The 22,912-nt window shown below is 36.3% G+C and overlaps 1 protein-coding gene across 1 annotated transcript in view; it reads left to right on the top strand.

Annotated features, from left to right (window-relative positions):
• hif1an (hypoxia inducible factor 1 subunit alpha inhibitor) overlaps positions 1–21,043 on the top strand; it is a 35,728-nt gene extending 14,685 nt beyond the window's left edge. Inside the window, exons 2-8 of the mRNA XM_028795494.2 lie at positions 3,482–3,732; positions 5,300–5,448; positions 6,398–6,543; positions 6,784–6,890; positions 7,223–7,286; positions 18,446–18,556; positions 18,934–21,043. Coding sequence (XP_028651327.1) covers positions 3,482–3,732; positions 5,300–5,448; positions 6,398–6,543; positions 6,784–6,890; positions 7,223–7,286; positions 18,446–18,556; positions 18,934–18,990 — 885 coding nt within the window. The 3' untranslated portion in view covers positions 18,991–21,043. The remainder of the gene's footprint in view (positions 1–3,481; positions 3,733–5,299; positions 5,449–6,397; positions 6,544–6,783; positions 6,891–7,222; positions 7,287–18,445; positions 18,557–18,933) is intronic.
• Positions 21,044–22,912: the final 1,869 nt, after the last annotated feature.

The raw sequence follows: 22,912 nt of genomic DNA, 5'->3' as shown, positions 1-22,912 counted from the left end.
ACCTCTCAAAGGTCGACTGTCTCTGCAGACAGGCACACTGCTGATGGATGCACCCAAGAGGTCATTAAAGGCATGGACCTGGGTTTTTATCTTGGACACTAACAAGCCCAGACACTGAGACTTCTCACTCAGTCTCCTGAGAGCCCCGATCAGTGCCTCCATTGACTCCGCGAGCATCACAGCATCATTGACAAAGTCGAGATCAGTGAATCTCTCTTCACCAACAGATACCCCACAGCTGCTGGACCCCATGACCCTGCCCAACATGCAAACACTGAACAGAGTAGGAGCAAGAACGCACCCCTGCCAAACCCCAGAATCGACTTGGAAATATGCAGAAGTTCTGCCTTCACTCTGCACAGCACTCGCAGTACCAGTGTACAGGCCATCCATCATATCCAGCAACTTTGGGGAGATCCTGTGAAGTCTCAGGATGTCCCACAGTGCAGCTCAATCAACTGAGTTGATGCCGATATTTGCATTTGCACACCATGATAGCACAGCATGCCTAAGAAGTCTACCATCGACCACATTTACCACAGCTTAGTTGAAATAGATCACTGTTGTGAAATAAGAACCTGCTCCTAAAATTATTTTTATAAAGTTGCTCTGCGGGTTATCTAATATATATATAATATATATAAAATCCCTATGTGCGTCCAGGTGTCCGTGTGTGGGTGTCTTCTGATGAAGTGCGCGGGGCACAGTGCGATGCGCGATATTACTGTCAGAGAAAGTTAGAGGCTTTTTACGGAAATACAAACCAGTATTACTGCGAGAGGAAATTAAAGGTACACAATACAGTGACGCATATTAGAGCCACATACAAGCCAATATTACTGTCAGAGGAGATTAAAGGCATATTACCGACGCGCACGCCTGTATTACCGCCAGAGAAAATTAAAGGTATATTACGGACGTACAAGCCAGCGGACGTACAAGACGGTATCCTTCAATAAGGGCGCGCACAGGCATCCTTCAATAAGGGCGCGCACAAAAAGGCGAGCCTTAAAAGGGCGACCTCAATTGGGCGCAGCGAATAAAGGCGCATGTAAATAAAGATCTGCACCTTTGTTGCTCTTCACATATTCCAGAGCCATTTGAACTAAATTATCTACGAACGCCTGTATTCGCTGCGCTCAATTGAGGTCGCCTTTTTGTGCGCGCCCTTATTGAATAGAGCCTTACAAGACAGTATTACTGTCACAGAAAATTAGACACACAATACACGGCGGCAGCCCACGAAGAACGGTCAGCTCAGCAAGTAAACAGCAACAAAAGAAAGGCTGAAAGAAAAATTCGACCAACAAAAAGAATAAGGTCAAAGTCCCTTGCCATTTAATATAGACAGTTCCTACTAATGTTTATGCACTACTGTTCTAGCGCCTGTTGTTATTGTAATGGGCTAAATGACTAGTACATTATATTACAGGGTGGTTATTCATGTTTGATCAATGTAAATTTAACAAGGGCTCCAACACTGAATGGGTCACAGAGCAGAACTGTTTACTGAATCCCAAGCAGTGAAAGATTTATAAGGTGATTGTTGATATAGTCCTGAACATGATGATATTGATTTTTTTTTTTTGGCCTATATTGAGCAGGATGATGTTGCAGTGGTTAGTGCTGCCTCATGGATCCAGCATCCTAGGTTTAATTCCCATATTTGGCTGCTGCCTGTGAGGTGTTTTTATGTTCTTCCTCTTAACATATGTTTTTGTCCAAGCATCATTTTTGTCTCGCATACCAATTGTGTACATGTTACATTAATTAATGATTCTAAACTGGTGTCATGTGGGTGTTTGATGTTTGTGCAAATGGACCATGTGATAAACTGGTGCCCCTTCCAGGATTTAGTTACTGCTTTGTGTGTGATACAGCCAGGATTGGCTAAGGTCCCCCATGATACTAATTGGGACTGAACTGGGCTGAGAATATTTATATTTACAAATATGTATCCTAATACATGAAATAAGGAGACAGTAGAAGGATATTTATGATGAAAGTTTCCTATTATGTTAATGTTGAGAGCAAGAGAGATGATTATGCTGATCAGGGGCCTCATGTATAAAAATGTTGTGTACACCGGTTTCCACTCTCACTTTGAGATGTATGAAAACTAAACTTTGGATAAAGCCATGCACATGTTCACGGCAGCCTCACACCATGCGTACACACTTTTCTGCGCAGTCTTGCAAACTGGCAATACCCAGCATCAAAGCAGTGCTACTGTTTATGTGGTCTTTTTTAGATTCACATCCATGACATGGGCTGTATCAAATACACTGAAGTTAATTGTATATCGTTTACAGAGCTATCCTCTTGGAGTAGTGTGCTGTTAGAATTCTACAATGTATACTTGATATCATTTTTATGATATAGTAAACCTGTGGGGACACTAGCGCAGCAGTAGCAAATACAAAGATTTATATTGTGTGACAATTGGTTGCCTGGAGAAAGAAAATGGAAGGATAGGAATTGGGGGTTGGTATGTTTGACAGAGACAATACTGCTAAAATAAAGAATAAAGAAAGCTACTCCAGAAGAACATCCAGTAAATTCCCAGGACACCTTGCTAAAAGATCTCTAAAAAGCAATTGCGAAAACAATCCGTTCAATGCAGAGAACATTTTATGGCAGTTGTAATGAGGCTCCAAGAGGCTAACTGTATGAATGAGTTTCCCACTGGTTTAATTGAAGTAATGTGTAAATATTGGGTTTGTGAGCTGGTGGTCAGGGACACAAACTCCTGAATTCAATGGATATTCTTCTGAGCGGTGAATGTAATGTATTCTATGTGCCAAATACTGCCAATGTGCTCCTATTAGCATAAGAGCGAGCCTGTTTAGGTAGCATGTACCGATTTAACGACTGGATCGGGAATACTTAGAATACGAAGCATTTAACATGCTACTTTAGTTACAGTGGTTTTTGAGAAACTCTCTAAATAATTAAACATCAGTTTTAAGATGAAGTTAACGACATTCTACTTTAATAACAAAATTAAACTATGAAATTAAAGTGGAGATTTCGAGATTAAAGCCACCAATAGTACATTTTTCCTTGCTTATACTTCACTGAGCAGGACATAAATTTCACATTCTCTTAAACAATTTTTCTTTTTTCCACGTGCTTTTGCTATTATTTTTTTAACAAACACTGAAGGAAGTGGCTATTTATATTGACTTGCATATTCAAATATGCAAAATTTTTGGAGTTGGGGTAGGGCTGTATGCACAGGCATGTGTGTTTTTAAAATTAGCATTCATTGAGTTTTATAAAGGGAGAGTATGTGGAACTATACTTACACAGTTTTATGCATCAGACTTTTTTTTTTTTTTTGTGTGCATACGCACATTTCAAGTGTTGTCAGTACACCTTGTTTTAGTTTGAATTCTACGGACGGCGATTTTAAATGAGGCCCCAGATCTTTTACAGATTGTTGCTTATATTTCTAAATATTTTTTCCACTCAATTTCAGGAGCCGGTTGTTTTGACAGACACCAACCTTGTATATCCAGCTCTAAAATGGGATATTGACTATCTTCAAGAAAACATCGGAGGTGGGGACTTTTCTGTGTATTGTGCACAGACTCACAAATTCTTGTACTATGATGAAAAAAAAATGTCTAATTTTGAAAACTTTACTCCAATGTCACGGAGACTGGAAATGAAGTTTTGTGAATTTGTGGAAAGGATGCAAAGGGCAGAAGAAACTGGACACGGAGAAAGGTATTTTTTTATAAGAGCTAATTTAAATAGCTTTAGAGTTTTTTTTTTTTTTTTTTTTTTTTTTTTTTAATATCTAAAATAATGCTACATTTTCTTCCTTGTTACTTCATGACTGTTGAACTGCTATATATAGTTTATACATTTTCTTGAGTAGTAAGAAAAAGTATCTACAGTATTTTGTGGCTCTTTTTTTCCCCTAGTTTGTTTATTTAATATCTAATCTTGTTTAGTGACTATATTTTTTTCACATAACTTGTTTTTGTAGTGTAGGTGAAGTGTAGTTAATATTCTAGGTCTGTGCACTTTTTTTAATGGCAGACAAGAGAAATTATGCTTGTAAACCTTTTGGGCTTAATCTGTTTTATTTATTTGCATAACTAATCATGAAGGTGAGGCTGCACTGGTGCAGGCATAGCATGGCTACTTCATAGCTCCAGTGTTGATTCTTGGCTCAGCTGTGTTCTGTGTGGAACGTGCACGTTTTTTTCTTCTCCAGTGGTTTTTCTATTAATACTGCAGATTTTGAACCACAATTCAAATATGTGCATTTTAGGTTAATTAATGTTGTGTGTAGATTCACTTACTGTGAAAGTCTGAATAAGTGATCTCTGTGATGAATTTGATCATAGTTTATTCCTGCCTGGTTCCTAACACTGCAGCAGTCCTTTCTAGTTCCAACATTTCTGTTATGGACTCCATGAGTACAGGAAATAAAGGGATGAATGGTTGTATCAGATGATAATACGTGTCAGATAGGGAGGAATTTTCATAATATCCAGTTTATAATGTTTTTTATTACATTGTTTGCATTAGAATTGTGCTTCCTTAATCATATAAAATAGCCTTTGGGGGTGAAAAAGGAAACAAAAGATGTTAAGCTTGAGGTGCTCATTTTGAAAGAAGGAACATTTTTTTTTTATTAACCTGTGTTCTTTTTTTTGATGTATTTTGAATAATAATTTTATTTTTTGATTAGCCATTAAAATTTTAGCTCGGGTATTATGCATTTTTTGAGTATCCATTAGGTGGTATCATTGAAATGTATTCATTTATATTGTAAAAAGGTGTCTATGCAGGCATACAACAGTAATAAAGTTATATTATAACCATTTTATCTTGGAGATGTAACAAAGTATGACATTTTTAATAAGAAAGAGGAACAAAAAAAAAACAGTATTGTGTAAAATTATGTAAACATTATAACTCCACATGTAATTGCATTGAAATGTGAAACATACAACAAACTCGCAATACTTCTTATGGTGCTGGTTGAGATCCATAAGTTGGTAAAAGACTGGAATCCTGTTTAATTAAACTGTGTTAACTATGCAGGTATTTTCCCCTCAAGAAATACATTTTCTCTTGTAATGATGTTTGGATTTATGCTCCAATTAATGAATTGTTTTAGGACTCTCGGAGCTATATTATTTTATGTGTCATCTTTGCTAAAGGATATTTTACACAGTATTAAATTATATGCATGATGTATGGAAAAAGTATGGAGTATATTTTCAAAAGTTTGATTATATGTGTAAATGTTTAAAAAAAGTATTTTCTATGATTACAGATTATATTTACAACAAACGTTGAATGACACAGTTGGTCGAAAAATTGTAGTGGATTTTCTAGGATTTAACTGGAACTGGATTAATAAACAGCAAGCAAAACGTAACTGGGGACAGTTAACATCTAATTTGCTTCTTATAGGCATGGAAGGTATTTGTGTTTTATTTTTAAGCATTATATTTTCTTGCCTGGCAAATGAAACATTGTGCTTATTTCTCTGTGTTTTTGAGCACAATTATTTTTATCACTTTGTTAAAATACTGAAATACCAACATTTGATTCGGTTTAAAATTTAAATACAACAATATTGCAGTATTACCCATCCTAAAATCCCCTGTTAAAACTGTTACATTTGAAATTTCCAAAAGACTGTCTACCTACAAGACAACTGAAGTGTATCTGAAACAGTTTTTATATGCTTAATACATGCTGTTTTATTTTAATATTTAAAGATGGTTTCTCAATCAGGACTACCACTGTCTCTGGGGTACACTGCTGTAGAGCTGTGCAGATCTGGCACATTCTCCTTATGTTTGCATGGGTATTTTCTGGATGCTTTTAGACCCTTTAACTTCCCATCATTATGCATATAAGATTAATTTAAAAACTCTTAAAACTGATTAGGTTGTACTGTAGCAGTATGGGTGTGTGTGCATTAGCATTACTGCATTGTACCCAGTATTGGTGTGATTGTATTTTAGCAAACAATACATGCATTTTTCATGCTTTTGATGATTAGACTGGAAAATGAACATGTGGATTATTTGACATGAGTTAAGTGACAGATTCTTTTTCCATGGACATTTTTGACATTTATCATTGGACAGCTTGGGTCGTCATTATGTTCCGTTATATTATAAACTTTTTACTTCATTCTGCATAAAAAGGTGAAATTAAAATTTTCTCAGCCATCACTACAAAGTATGTGGGGTAAGTAACATATAGACTTGGTAACATATATACTGTAAACATATAAATATTTTTGGGTAGAGTATTACTTTAGCATATATCTACAAAAACTAAACAGGCTTTGAGTCACATGCAATAATTAAGGACTTGATGTTAGCCATATTAATTTTATTGCCATGTTTTATTTTAGGTAATGTAACACCTGCTCACTATGATGAGCAGCAGAATTTTTTTGCACAAATTAAAGGTTACAAAAGATGCATACTCTTTCCGCCGGATCAGTTTGATCGATTGTATCCATTTCCAGTTCATCATCCTTGTGATCGGCAAAGCCAGGTGAGACTCTAATAAGAAAGCTAATTATCAGAATATAACAATCCGACATTTAGCAACCTTGTCAAATGGTTCACTTTTCATTATTTTAATATTTCACACTTTTTGTAGGTTGCTTGAATAGTGTATAATATTATTGTATTTTGTTTTAAATGAAGAAGAGATTTTTTTTTTTATACAATAAACATTTATTAATTTTTAGTAAGTTGTTTTTTCTAAGAAATTACAATTTCTATTTTGCAGGTTGATTTTGAAAACCCAGATTATGAAAAATATCCTAATTTTAAAAATGTTACTGGGTATGAAGCTGTAGTGGGCCCAGGAGATGTACTTTACATACCAATGTATTGGTAAGAGATATTCTTAATGCTTTCTGTTTTTGGGAAAAAAAAAAAAAAAAAATACTTGCCATTCGGCTATTGGTATTGGAATGAATTACACTAACTACCTCTGGTTCATTGTAAGCTGTCATTTTATTCAGTTTTCTAAATATTCTTTGTCCTTCTCTGGGTTGCTAGAAGCCAACAGGGACAGGAAACAGCTCTGGATTAGATTTGTCCCAAAATGAAACACAAATAGGAAAACAAATGTGATTAGATGGATGGATCTTATAGACTTCACAGTGGTGCAACATATATTTATTATTATTATTATTACAGTTTTTATTATCTTTGTATTACAGGTGGCATCATATTGAGTCATTATTAAACGGAGGGACAACTATAACAGTAAACTTTTGGTACAAGGTATGTTGATGATCAAACTGTTTTTACAAATATTTTTTGAAGTTGATAATTTAGCATTGACAGAATATGGAAAATGATTGAAGAATATCCCAAATTAGACTGGACAAATATCAAATGATTGAAAATTTGCTAGTGTAACCGCTAGTTCACAAAAAGGCTAAAGTAGATCTCAATAATTATAGACTAATAAACCTTAATCCCATGTCGATTATGGAAAGAACAGTATAAGCAGAAATAACAGCCTGTATGGCCTCATTAAAGGAAGATCCTTTTAAACCAACCAATTAAAAAAATTTTTTTTCTTTTAAACAAACTGCTCAAAAAACACATGCAAAGCATACAACACAACTTTGACTTTTAGAAATTGTCTGATATGGATCTGCACTAAAGGTTAATTCTAACTCTAGAAGTCACATACATTAGAGGTAAGTTATGAAATTAGAATTTAAACTGATTAAACAACCAGGGATAGGAGAAGATTGCTTCACACATGATGAAGCCATTAGTAGAGATGCTCTGAAATCTGTGCTTACTCTTTCCAATTTATATTAACGTCATTGATTAATAAACTTGAGAAATCTGCAAATGACACAATTTGAAGGAATATCAAAATACTATAGGAGCAGCAAACCAAAATCGCTTACATTCTTAAAAATTGAGCAAACCCATAGAAAGTGATGCTTAATACAGTGATCCCTCGCTATATCATGCTTCGCCTTTCGCGGCTTCACTCCATCGCGGATTTTATATGTAAGCATATTTAAATATATATCGCGGATTTTTTGCTGGTTCGCAGATTTCTGGGGACAATGGGTCTTTTAATTTCTGGTACATGCTTCCTCAGTTGGTTTGCCCAGTTGATTTCATATAAGGGACGCTATTGGCAGATGGCTGAGAAGCTAGATTGCTTACTTTTCTCTCTGTCTTGCGCTGACTTTCTCTGATCCTGATGTAGGGGGATTGAGCAGGGGGGCTGTTCGCACACCTAGACGATACGGACGCTCGTCTAAAAATGCTGAAAGATTATCTTCACGTTGCTATCTTTTGTGCAGCTGCTTCCTGAAACGACATGCTGCACGGTGCTTCGCATACTTAAAAGCTCGAAGGGCACGTATTGATTTTTGACTGAAAAGCAAACTCTGTCTCTCTCTATCTCTCTCTCTCTCCCTGCTCCTGACGGAGGGGGTGTGAGCTAAAGCCTTCAACATCTTTGTGCCGCGGTGCTTCGCATACTTAAAAGCCAAACGGCCCTATTGATTTGTTTGCTAGAGATTGTTTTCTCTATCTATGTGACATTCTGTGCTCCTGACACGCACTCCTTTGAAGAGGAAGATATGTTTGCATTCTTTTAATTGTGAGACAGAACTGTCATCTCTGTCTTGTCATGGAGCACAGTTTAAATTTTTGAAAAAGAGACAAATGTTTGTTTGCAGTGTTTGAATAACGTTCCTGTCTCTCAACAACCTCCTGTGTTTCTGCGCAAATCTGTGACCCAAGCATGACAATATAAAAATAACCATATAAACATATGGTTTCTACTTCGCGGATTTTCTTATTTCGCGGGTGGCTCTAGAACACAACCCCCGCGATGGAGGATGGATTACTGTATGCTGCAAAATGCTACAGCTTTACAAAAAGAATATTAATTAAACCATAAATACAAGAGGGTTATATTCTACATCTTCTAGACAACCATTTTACCTGGTTCTTGAACATGCCATTGGCACCTCTGGGTTGTTATTAGGTCAAAAAAGAGAGAATTCCAGTATTTAATCACATAGGTCTAGAGGTGGAGGTGTGTCTTTAGGTGTTATGTTTGTAACCCAGAAAAGGTTAGAGTTTGCCAGATCATTTTTTTTTTTTTTATTCATTGTAACAAAATACAGATAGAGATGATAAATCTTTGGAGCACCTAGAAGGCTAATCATGTATATTCAAATAAAATGTGAGGTATAGCTTTTTGAAAAAGAAAAAAGAAACGTCATGACGATGCAACTCTCCAAGATAGACTGGTGTTGCTTCCAACGATAAAGATTCTTGGCAGGAAGAGGCAAGTCCAGGCTAGTGTAAAGCAGAAGTAACATTGAATGGGTCATGGTTCTCAATCTTCTGGTCTGCAGAGACAAGATGAGAAAAGGCATTAGTCGACTGTGCCTTCCAGCTGTCCAGTGGAAGATTACAATCATCTATGTCCTTATACTGTCCCCTATGCATACATGTGACACCATGTATTTTGTGTCTGTTCATATTACCACATGCTACCAACAGATAATAGGCATGTCACCTGTGCTATTGATGTGACTAGCACCTTTTGTTACTTTTGCCACTATTGGACTGCAGTATCTGCTCATTGTGACACTATGTCCAGCATTTTCCCATATTCAGGATATACTAGGCAGCAGATGATATTGCAGTCACAGCTGGGTATGGGGATGCTAAATCGTATTCCGAGTTTCTTTTCTGCATCTAAAACAGTTGTGATCATTTTCTCATTAAGGTGCTTTTGGCACATTTTCTTCCTGCTGGCTCTGTTTAATCCCGCTCACAAGGCATTTTTACTTCTTTCGAAGATGGTGCCAACTGGTGTGGCTGGCTGTCTGCTCGTCTCTCTAGTCTATGTTTTAACTTTGTTTTTATGTTTTAGTTTATCCCAACGGCCATTGTCCTATGATCGTGAGTCTTTACTAAACATTTTTTCTGGCTTGCTTTCCTCTCAATTTTCATCTCCTGGTTGGATTTTTTGTGAACCTCCACCTTTTGTTTTATTCATCTCCTGATTTCTTTACCTGGACGCCAGTGTTCACCTGTATCAGTGAGTTGAATGCCCCTCGGAGACGCAAACACACCCGCCACCGTCGTGGGGAAAGAGCCGGAATTGCTGTTAAACAACGCGGACTTAAGTCCCAGAGCTTTGATTCCCGATGCCTGCGAGTCGTCTATGACCCATCTTCTCCTGCTCAGGACTCCATCACTGGTTCATGGGCGCTGGACACCGGATTTAATTTCTCCATTTCAAGACGGCATCACTTTTCCTCGGCCTGCAATCGAGTAGTAAACACTGCTAATCTTCGCACACTCACCCGTGCTTATCCTGCAACAAGCTCTTCTACATCTATCAAGGCTGCTCTCTTGAACGTGAGATCAGTGTCTAATAAAACTTTTATTCTGCAAGACTTCCATCCATCCATCCATTTTCTAACCCGCTGAATCCGAACACAGGGTCACGGGGGTCTGCTGGAGCCAATCCCAGCCAACACAGGGCACAAGGCAAGAACCAATCCCGGGCAGGGTGCCAACTCTGCAAGACTTTATTACCTCAAATAATCTGGAATTCTTCTTCATCACTGAGACTTGGATTTTAAATGGTGACTCTTCTTGTTTTACTGACATGACTCCACCAGGTTATTCATTTTTAAATTCTCCTCGCCTGACTCGTCGGGGAGGGGGGGCAATGCCACTATTGTTAAAAGTATGTTCTTGTGTCAGAGCCTTACAAGGGGTCCGTTTTTAGCAGCTTTGAACTTCAACTATTCGAAGAGTGCAGCTCCCCTTCTCTACTGTTTGCCGAGGTTTATAGACCTCCTGTAATTAATGAAACTTTCATCTGTCAATTCTCTGGTCTCTTGGCTGATATCACCCTCTCTCATAATAAAGTTCTTATTGTAGGCGATTTCAACATTCATGTTTGTTGTCAATCGAAACCTTTGGTCAACGACTTTTTATCACTTTTGAACTCATTTGATTTTATACAGCATATTAATACACCAACCCACTCTCTCGGTCACCCTCGATCTCGTTTTTACTCGTGATATTTCAGTGAATAATATTGATTTATGTGATGTTTCTTTTACTGATCATTTTTCTATAATGATGGATCTGAATATTACTGTCGATGTCCCGACAAATAGCTGTCCCCCACACTGTTCGCGCTTTTTAAATTCTTTTATTATATCTGATTTTAAAACCATTTTCTCTAGTCTTTATGTGCATGACCAAAATAATGGTATCGATGATTCTGTCGTAAAATTTAATTCTTCCTGTAAAGCGATTTTAAAGTCAATTGCTCCACCCAAGATACGCAGTAATAAGGGTAGACCTGCTCCCTGGCTAAATGAAAATACACGATCACTGCGCCGTGCCTATTGAACTGCTGAACGGCGTTGGAAAAAAGATGGACTGATTGTCTCTAAACAGATTTTTTGGACTTCTCTTTTCAATTTCCAGACTGAAGTTAAGATAACGAAACAAAACTTCTTTGCCGATTTTAGTATCCCGTCATTCAAGGAATCCTAGGGTCTTACTTAATTCAATTAATGCGGCCATTCACCCCCACTCTGCGATGGGATCAAATAGCATTATTCATTCATGTGACCAGTTTCTATCATCCTTTGTAAGCAAAATCGATACTATCCGCCGTGGCATTGTTCAAATGGGCTATGAACTTTACACTGTTAATCATGACATTGTCTTAGAATCCTTTGATCTAGTCTCACTTTCACAGCTAAAAAGAACTATTGACACCCTTAAACCAGCCCCCAGTCCTCTGGATATTGTACCACCACGTCTCTTAGTGGAAGCCTTTGATGTGTTGGGCCCACCCTTATTAGCCATCATCAATGATTCTATTAGTTCAGGAGTTGTGCCCTCATGTTTTAAACATGCTGCAGTCCGTCCCCATCTTAAAAAAGGCAGAATTAGATCTTGGAGTTTTAGTTAATTTTCATCCAATTTCCCAACTGCCATTTCTGGCTAAAATTCTAGAAAGAATTATTTATAATCAATTGGTTGATCACCTTAACTCCAATAATTTATTTGAGATCTACCAATCTGGCTTTAGGCGTTATTATAGTGTTGATACGGCACTCCTGAAAGTGTTCAACGACATCTCTTATTACTGACTCAGGTGATGCGGCAGTCCTTCTCCTTGACCTGTCCGCTGCCTTTGACACTATTGACCATGGGATATTGCTGTTGCGGCTAGAACATCTTGTTGGGCTTAAAGGGGCTGCTCTTAACTGGTTCAGGTCATATTTAACTGATAGACACTTTTCAGTGACTTTTAATTCCTCTTCTTCATCTACTGCTCCTCTTAAATATGGTGCTCCTCAGAGATCCATTTTGGGTCCTATTTTATTCTCCATATTGGAGCTATTTTTAGGAAATTTAACATTTCTTTTCACTGCTATGCTGATGATACTCAGGTTTATATTCCTGTCTGCAACTCTACAACAAATCAACTCCACAACTGTCTGTCTGAATTAAGATCCTGGATGGCTAATAATTTTCTTGATCTAAATCAAAATAAAACGGAGGTGCTTATAGTGGGTCCATCAGCTAAAGCCAAAATTGGTCTTGGATTTCTCGGCTCTTTCTCTGTCTTTTCCAAACCTCAAGTCCGCCATCTTGGTGTTACCTTTGATAGTAACCTCTCTTTTGAGAAACAAGTAAATTCTGTAGTCAAGAGTTGCTTTTTCCAACTTCGTCTATTAGGTAAGATAAAGCCTTTTTTATCTTCTTGGGATTTTGAGATAGCTAATTATTCGTTTATTTTTTCTCGCCTCGATTACTGCAACTCGCTGTATTCTGGGATTAACAAATCCCTGATACACAGGTTAAAGTTGGTCCAAAATGCTGCTGCTCGCTTTCTGTTTGGGGCAAGAAAGTATGACTCGGTTTCTCCTATTTTAGCTTCTTTACACTGGCTGCCTGTCAGTTTTCAAATTGATTTTAAAATCTTGCTGCTAGTTTTTAAATCTTTACATGGGCTTGCTCCTGCCTATTTATCCGAATTGTGTGTTTTACACCAGCCATCCAGAGTGCATAGATCTTCTGGTCAGCTGTCTCTGGTTGTCCCTCGTACCAAGTGTAAAACCAAGGGGGACAGGGCTTTGCAGCTGTTGCACCTCGCCTGTGGAACTCTTTACTTCATCATATAAAGGAGTCGTCTAATCTTGTTTTAAACCGTTCAATTGTAAAGACTCATTTCTATTCACTTGCATTCCGTGACCTTCAGTAATACTGATGGTTTCCTCTTTGTGATTATATTACATTACTTCTATTTTGTTATGTACAGGTGCTGGTCATAAAATTAGAATATCATGACAAAGTTGATTTATTTCAGTAATTCCATTCAAAAAGTGAAACTTGTATATTAGATTCATTCATTACACACAGACTGATGTATTTCAAATGTTTTTTTCTTTTAATGTTGATGATTATAACTGACAACTAATGAAAGTCCCAAATTCAGTGTCTCGGAAAATTAGAATATCAATTAAGACCAATGCAAAAAAAGGATTTTTAGAAATGTTGGCCAACTGAAAGGTATGAACATGAAAAGTATGAGCATGTACAGCACTCAATATTTAGTTGGGGCTCCTTTGGCCTGGATTACTGCAGCAATGTGGCGTGGCATGGAGTCGATCAGGGTGTGGCACTGCTCAGGTGTTATGAGAGCCCATGTTGCTCTGATAGTGGACTTCAGCTCTTCCGAATTGTTGGGTCTGGCGTATTGCATCTTGCTCTTCACAATACCCCATAGATTTTCTATGGGGTTAAGGTCAGGCGAGTTTGCTGACCAATCAAGAACAGGGATACCATGGTCCTTAAACCAGGTACTGGTAGCTTTGGCACTGTGTGCAGGTGCCAGGTCCTGTGGGAAAATGAAATCTGCATCTCCATAAAGTTCGTCAGCAGCAGGAAGCATGAAGTGCTCTAAAACTTCCTGGTAGACTGCTTCATTGACCTTGGACCTCAGAAAACACAATGGACCAACACCAGCAGATGACATGGCACCCCAAACCATCACTGACTGTGGAAACTTTACACTGGACCTCGCGCAACGTGGATTCTGTGCCTCTCCTCTCTTCCTCCAGACTCTGGGACCTTGATTTCCAAAGGAAATGCAAAATTTACTTTCATCAGAAAGCAGCAGTCCAGTCCTTTTTGTCTTTAGCCCAGGCGAGACGCTTCTGATGCTGTCTCTTGTTCAAGAGTGGCTTGACACAAGGAATGCGACAGCTGAAACCCATGTCTTGCATACGTCTGTGCGTGGTGGTTCTTGAAGCACCGACTCCAGCTGCAGTCCACTCTTTGTGAATCTCCCCCACATTTTTGAATGGGTTTTGTTTCACAATCCTCTCCAGGGTGCAGTTATCCCTATTGTTTGTACACTTTTTTTCTACCACATCTTGTTCTTCCCTTCGCCTCTCTATTAATGTGCTTGGACACAGAGCTCTGTGAAAAGCCAGCCTCTTTAGCAATGACCTTTTGTGTCTTGCCCTCCTTGTGCAAGGTGTCAGTGGTCGTCTTTTGGACAACTGTCAAGTCAGCAGTCTTCCCCATGATTGTGTAGCCTACAGAACTAGACTGAGAGACCATTTAAAGGCTTTTGCAGGTGTTTTGAGTTAATTAGCTGATGAGAGTGTGGCACCAGGTGTCTTCAATATTGAACCTTTTCACAATATTCTAATTTTCCGAGATCCTGAATTTGGGACTTTCATTAGTTGTCAGTTATAATCATCAACATTAAAAGAAATAAACATTTGAAATACATCAGTCTGTGTGTAATGAATGAATCTAATATACAAGTTTCCCTTTTTGAATGGAATTACTGAAATAAATCAACTTTGTCATGATATTCTAATTTTATGACCAGCACCTGTATATAACATTACTTCTATTTATTATGTATTTTATTTTATGTTCATATATTTTATTTCTATTTATGTTAATTTGTTCTATTTTTGTAAAGCACTTTGGCCACAGCATTACTATGTTTGTTTTAAATGTGCTATATAAATAAATTGACATTGACATTATTTCATTAATATCTACTGCAGTTACAAATGTTTTCCACTTAACCCACATAAGAAAACCAGTTTAGCAGTAGTCTCATGCTGTATCTGGCAAAAGTGTATAGATACTGCTTGGTACCATAATAAAATAGTATTGTAAAATGCAGTAGTGTCTAAGTTTCATCCATTTATCAACCACAGAAGCAATTCACAAATAGCAAGACCCAGTCCCAGATGAAACCCTAGTCAGGGTGCACACACACACACCCACACACAATTATGAGCAGAGACTTATTTGCACCAGTTAATTTTAAATAACCTGTTTATACCCAAGAAGTATACATGTAGACCACTGGCGAGAGCAGAAGGGCTAGCAAAAGGCTTATATTCTTTCTCAAGTTGTTCAAAATGAAAATGACTACCATCAAGGTTATACAGTATGTTTGACCTTAGCTGAAAAGTTAATTTGTAGAAACACATGTCATAGGTTATTAAGTGCAGAAGGTCTTGTTTCAAAGCTATCTCAGTTGGTGATGGTTTGATATTTTCTTAAGGTAGAACTTAACAGTATCTTTAAATAATTTCCTCTAGCCACCCTGGATCACCTAAGAAGATAAGAGTTAGGCATTCTTATGCAGTGCAGCGGAGTTAGTTCTATAGATGTAGAGGATCATCTGGAGGTAGTTCTGATGGAATCTATTGAGACTTTAGGTAACATCAGTTGAAATCTAGGTGTCATTGACATGAAGGATAGTAGTGACACAAGTGGCTTTACTGACCATTAGATTAATTTCCTTCTTAAACTTACAGTTATTGAAGACCTGATTACTGACCTGAAGGAGTAGCTGGCACAAATTATGTGGTGTGTTCCTCCTTGATGACTGGCTTTTGGGAAAGTAAAGTTGGCTACCAAGGTTTTGAAAATGGTCAAATAAAAAATCGGATTTCCCTCCGAGATGTGGATTTCCCTTGCTAGAGAATCTTTGTTTTCTAAATGTTGAGGGGACAATCCTAGACACTTGTAGGTCTCGGCAAAGATATTCAGAGTATTGTGGCATTCTTTTGCAGAATGGGCAAAAATGGCATAGCTTGCTGAATACTGAAGTTTTTTAGTAATTGTTTTATAGGTTTGAAAGCTTCTCATCAAACTGATAAATGGTTTCAAAGTACAGGTAGAGTTGTCTGAGATTAGAGGCAGTGTAATATGGAGCTAAACAGTGGAAATTGCTTCCATAATGACACACACCTATTTGATCCATGTTTGGATGGAGAAGGGGTCTGTGTTCATTGCATTGCACAGGACTGTTGCAGTCATCAGGTTATGTAAAAGTCTCGGTATAGCAATCGGTTTGGTAGGATATCTGAGCCTAAGGGACTTCCCAGCTCATAGAGTCGAAGGCATTTACATCAGGATTACTGTTCAATTTGCCTAGCTACAGTACGTTATCCTGTTGGTTGAGCCTTTGGATAGTATAAAGCCACAAAGGGTCTTTCTTTCTTGAGAAAATCCTATTATTAATGAGTACCAGGGTAAAGATATTACTAGTGGTGGAAGGACCGTTATCGTCAAGTCACCATTTGATGACCAAGGACAACCTGCTGCCCTCCCCTTTCTAATACTCTGTAATATCATAAGTACATGTTGTACAGTCTAATAAAAAGTGCACAATCATTCCAGATTTTGCTAGCGCTCTCTTGAAACTTGTAAGTCCCTTAACTTTAGTGTCAATGGAATTCAGGCCATTGAATTGAGCAGAGATGTCTCTGAATTTCAGCCTTCTTCATGGAAATTCCTTGGGCTCTGATATTTGATATTTTATTTTTTTCCTTTATGTTTTTATTTGGATGCATTTAATTTTTAGCTTTTCTGTCCACTTTTATGATTACACAATCCACAGTTCTGTACCTGGCTCATGTACACAAATGTTTTCTTAGTCCAGGAGATTCCATTGCTGGAATTCGGGATATATCCATATTGTTCAAAGGATGTTAGTTATGACAAGATCGTGTTATGTGCATTGGCTCAGAAGGAGGATGTCACTGAAGTTGGCCTTTCCCACACATTCCTTGCCAGTGTTCCATTAGATTTATCAAAGCTGCATCCAACCCTTGTTTTGGAGGCTGAAAGGAAAGGCAGGTAAATAGACTGGAGATGTTGTTTGTGATAGTAAATCATGTTAACCCAAATCTATCTAACTTTTGTGCCCTTTTTGGTGAACCCATTAGCTTTGCTGAATTACAGAATTATAGAGTCCTTGAGTAGCAATAATTTTAACTCTGATTTAGTTGCCTCTTTGGTAGCATGGCTATGAAGTAGTTAATGCTACTGCTGCCTCATGAATTCTGTTTCCTTAGTACATATACAGCCCCCTGTCAAGCTTGCACCAAGGTTATTCTGTCTAATGAAAAGTATAACTACAATGACTAAAAAAATAATTTCAGTAATAGAAATAAAAAGAACCAAAATCCTAAGTGAAAAGTAAACTGAAAGTTAAACTGTGTTCTGGAAAACTACTTTAGTAAAGTAAAAAATGTAAGGAAATAAAAATGTGTTTTTTTTTTTTTTTTTTTAAATAAACCACTTGCCAATAACCTACCGTCGACAATTCCTCGTTTTTCACTAACTGCCAGTGCGCTAACGGTTGTCAGCGAGGTAGAAAGAACAATTTCTGAATATATACACACAGAATAGAATTGGTCTAGGAGTACTTAAAATGTTACACAGATAATAACAAGGACAAGAGGATAATCAATGTAGGCAGCTGAGTTTGTGGTGCTCAACTGAAGGTAAATAACCTGACGATTTTAAAGTTTTAATTTAAATTCCAGTTCAGGGTAAGAGAGCTAGAGCCTTTCTATGTAGTGTCTTGTGCAAGGTTGTTCTCGCAATGAACACCTCTTGTACACACCCAGACATGCTCATACAGGGTCAATTTAAAGTTGCTGCTTAAAGTCTTGAGTTTTTCCATTTATCACAGTCTCAAAGAAGAAGAAGATTGACTTACATGCCTATCTCTCTTCCGATTTAATGTTTTAATATGTAATTTCATTTTCATGTCTGTTGTTCAAAATGGATTACATTTTTCTGTTTACACAATAGTAATAAAACATTCTAAAAGTGAAATTATACTTTGAAAGGATCTGTGTTTTATAATTAGGTTAAATATTTATTTTTACCTTGCCATCAGTTTTGATTGATTTGCAGTTTACTTATTTATATTTTAAGTCTTCAAGATTTATTCAGGCACATTTGGAAGAGTTGCACTCATTGTTAAACTGCTTTATGCAGTTTTTTTTTTCTGCTGCTTGATAGCTTGTGACAATGTAGATTTATAATATACAATATTGTTTATTGCTTTACAGGGTGCACCCACCCCAAAAAGGATAGAATACCCCCTGAAAGCTCATCAAAAGGTTGCTATTATGAGAAATATAGAGAAAATGCTTGGAGAAGCTTTAGGTGATCCACATGAGGTATGGGAAGGTTTTTTTGTTAGATAACCACTGTTTGGCTGATAAAAATACAATAGAGAAAAACACGCAGGACTAAAAAAATAAACAGAATATCTTTTTTTTTTTTTTCATATATTCATAAGTATATTTAAAGAAGGCTGTAGGTTTTGGCAGTGGGCAACTTTCCCATTGTTCTTCATCTCTCTTTTTTTATATCAGTGTTCTCTGTGATATGAGCAGTAAGGAAATGTATTAAAGTGTAAACTAGAGAAAGTGTGCTAATTGTCAAGTTTAAAACTTCTTAGAACTATTAAGAATCTGAACAGTAATAACTTTTTTGGTGTTTCTTTTTTGAAGCAAATGTTTTTTAACCACTTCCATCTTACTATTTTCCACAGGTTGGGCCATTATTAAATGTGATGGTCAAAGGAAGATATGACCAAGATTTGAGCTAGTAGCTGCTGTTTTTTTGTTGGTTTTTTTTTTTTTTTTTTCAGTCATTTACATGAAGTGGAAATACAAACAAGACTAATGGTCAAAACTGGTGTGAGAGCCTGTGTGCGTGTATATGTGAACTTAAAAATTATTCTTCATGGTAGCACCTGGACATCCCTTCCACTTTGACACTTTTCATCCATTAACTGCTACAATGTATTATTGTATTTATATCACTTGGAACATTACAGATGACAATGTTCAACATGTCGGCATTGAATTTGCTCAAGTAATATACATCTGGGGAAGTTACTAATTATTGTATCTCTCAGACCTCTGAGCAGACTTGGTGGACAAATTTGATTTTTTTTTTTTTCTTCAATTTTTTGCATGTAATAAAGAAAATTTAAATAATGAAAAGGATCTGATCCCATGAAACTATGACAGAATTTTTTTTTCTTTATGAACTTGTGCCTATGGCTTTTTTTCTGCCTTTTGGATTCTTTCCCATTGTTATATACTAGTGTCTTTTTAAGTATGATTTGTTATATTGGTGATTACAAAAACAAAAAAACATTTTTTAACTTTAAATGTGTTTGTGATGATTTTTTTCCACATTGAATAGCTGTTGTTGGAGAAACCCTAAGCCCTAAATTTCTGTTTCTGTTGTGCTACTGACAAGGTTAACTGTTTAGAAATGTATATATTATACAATAATACTGTAGTAGATCCACAAGTGAAAGATCTAAATCTAAGTGGAGCTACAGTGTCTGTTAATGTATTCCCCAAATCAGTCTCTAATCTTGCATTACATAGACCCTTATCTTTGATTAGTAACCTTGCTCATTTTGTATGCACTGCTCTAACACTTACTACTTATTTACTACATATTTACTTGGCTGTTGTAACAAATTGCGTGTGTACATTTAAAGATCATGAACATTTAGGGCTGTACCAGTATCTCGTCAGGATTTTTCTTCATTTTTAAGCTGTTGACCATTTTGGATACTTCCATAGCCAATCCTCCTTGAATGCAGACACATATTTATGAATAGCAATGTATTCTTCTCAGGAACAGTGTATATTTGCCCTAAGTATTCTTGTCTTTTAATTACAAAGTGTCAGCATTATTTAGAAGTGTAATTAGTAAATAAAAAGAAGAGTGGGGAAAGATGAAATAGTGTTTACATCTATGCTTTGCACTCACGTGTCAAAGGAAACTTCCAAAGCCTCCATATTAGTGGCGATGAACTAGTAGATGTAGAGATTAGTTGCAATGAAAACCAGCAGGCACTGTGATCTTTAAAGTCTGGATTTAGTCATCTCTGTTTTAACCAAAAATAGGTTATTGGATTAAAGGACTAGTCTTGTTAAATCATTATATGTCTATAAAGATCATATTGTTTAGGATGCAGAGAGAAATATTTAAATATGGCCATCCGTTCGTTATGTTTTGAATTTCCAAGCAAATGCTTCAAATTTTATTGTTTTAAATTTAGAATTAATAATGCATATTTTTTTCTCAGCTGCTTAAATGATGTTACATTATGCAAATGATTTTTAAGAGTTTGAGAATTGTAATGCTGTCTTAAGAAAATGATTTAAAATTGATGGATGCTTTTAAGAACAGTTTGCAGTCCTTAACTGAAAGTTAAAGTTTTCAAATGTATTTATCTGAGTGTTATTAAATGTAGGACTGCATATTTTTATTGCAGCAGTGTTTGGAATATGTTCACAAATAGTCCATTAAGGTGGAGATGTATTGCATGTTGTTTAAGGAATTTTGCATCACTTTTAGAATATGAAATCATTAATTGTTTCTGTATACAGTGGTAACATACTAGCCTTAAACAGACTACCTTACCACTGGTAGTGATCTAGTATCATGTTAATTAATTTCACTGTTCTGTGAGGCTGATAATATTCCTGATGGCACTGTTTCCCATAAAAAGTCTACTAACTAGATACATGTGAGAATGTCAAGGTCAGTTTCCTGTTTGGTTGGCCTGTATTTGACATAACTGATGGACACCATTTTTTAATAAAATAAGCTGTTTCATATGCCTTCTTGTACCATTTGTTGATCAGCAGACATTCTGTTCAACTTTCTCCTGCTGTATTCTTTCATGCTCGTTTATATGGGGGGGATAAAACAAAATTCGATTAATTGAGAACAACACTTTAAACCTGTTCAAATAAATCGAGTAAGTAAAGTGATGAAGTATTAGAATCTGGAAACTTTTTTTATATTATCTAAGGTGTAACATTTGTTAAACAATTCTGTTGTCTGTTGCTGATTTAAAATGTTGGCAATGGAGCGTTCAACCACATAATTGTTTTAATTTTCAAGTGGGGTCATTATGATTTGAAGTTCATTGCTGTATAGCACATGTTTCAAAACTTTTAAAATGTGTGGTGGCAGAATTTTATTTTGGCCAATCTTTATCATCCTTTAAAGTATTCATGTGAAAATGTATGCTTACTGAAATTATTTTATGTTGCAAGTGAACATAGCAATATTGAATGCAAAAGCTGAAATCCATATATAAATGCAATTACTTAGAGAATTAGTGGTTGTTGATCATATGTAATGTTAATCATAGAGACTGCACACTTTTGTGTGTTTTCATGTTAGGCAAATCAGGCCTCTTAGCAGCAGTTCCAAATAACCACATTTATTTGTATAGCACATTTTATAGGAACAGTAAAAGAGAATTTACAATTTGAAAAGTAAAAGCAAAAATACTTAAATGATTACACAATTTAGGCATTTTGGGGAGTCTTGTGGTTATAATGGGAGGAAAATTGTGTCAGTTTTGACAAATTTATGCTATGGTGAGTTGACCAGGGAGAAGAGAAGAGGAAAAAAAAATCTCTAGGGGCTCCAAGGCCAAATGACTACCAGCTTCGCTTAGACACTGTATAGTCAGTAAGGTGTACATATGATGAAGCATTATAGAGTATATAGTTCTACAGGTCTTATCGTTTCTAATATCAAAGGGGGCTACAGGGTACTTAGGCCAGGTGGGCATGACTAAAATCCCTCCACAGGATACTAGGAAGAAATAAAAAAAAAAGTACCTAAAACAATTTAAATATGAATTGTAAGGCCTGTCAACATTTAAGCATTTTTGGGGGGAAAAAAAACTAATGTATAACAAAAAAAAAAAAAGGCTTCAGAATTATAAGCAAATCCTGTCTTTATTAAAATATGTACAATGTGTTATACAGTATCATCTTCAGCAATAACTTACAGCAAGTTTCAGTTTTTCTACTTGCCCCGTAGATTTCTGCAACTTAAATTATTTAGCAAGCAAACCATTTACCTCTGAAAACTTGCTGCTCCAGGAAGAAGCTGTAAGTTGTATTTTTTTTTTTATTCTTTTTTTTTGTTTTATTTTTTTGCATATGGAGAGGTAAAGGTAACTTTGAGTTGGATAGGAAGAAGATTGCAGTGATGGTTGCCACTAGAATTTGGAGTACCTTTTGCTGAAACTTTAAATGTCTAGAGATTTTCTTTCAGTTTTATTTTAGTTTTTTTATGCTACTTATTCAATAATGGGTGTTTTTGACTTTTCCTTTCTCTTTCATGCTTCTCAATTTATTTTATTTTATTTTTTTTGTACTGTGCAGTGGTTTTTATAATGGAGTTATTAATTAAGCACCCCTTTGTAAAAGGATCATTGTAAAATACAAATTATAAATAAAACTTCAAATCAAGTCAGTATGTAATTGTTCCAACTCATGTTTGTTAATATTTAAATATATTTGTTTAGCAGGTGTTTACTGTTATAGTTCAAAAACCACATGAATTGATGTTGAATGACATTTTTGTTTTTTTGCTGTTTAAAGACATCAGCTTTCTTTAAAAATAGTGTAAGTGAAGTTTAAATATTCTTGAAAAACACATGTAGTGTGATGCAAGCTTAAATAAATTTTAAA

The sequence above is a fragment of the Erpetoichthys calabaricus genome, chromosome 2 (assembly GCF_900747795.2).
Source record: "Erpetoichthys calabaricus chromosome 2, fErpCal1.3, whole genome shotgun sequence".
NCBI lineage: Eukaryota > Metazoa > Chordata > Cladistia > Polypteriformes > Polypteridae > Erpetoichthys > Erpetoichthys calabaricus.
This window is presented reverse-complemented; position numbering and strand designations above follow the sequence as displayed.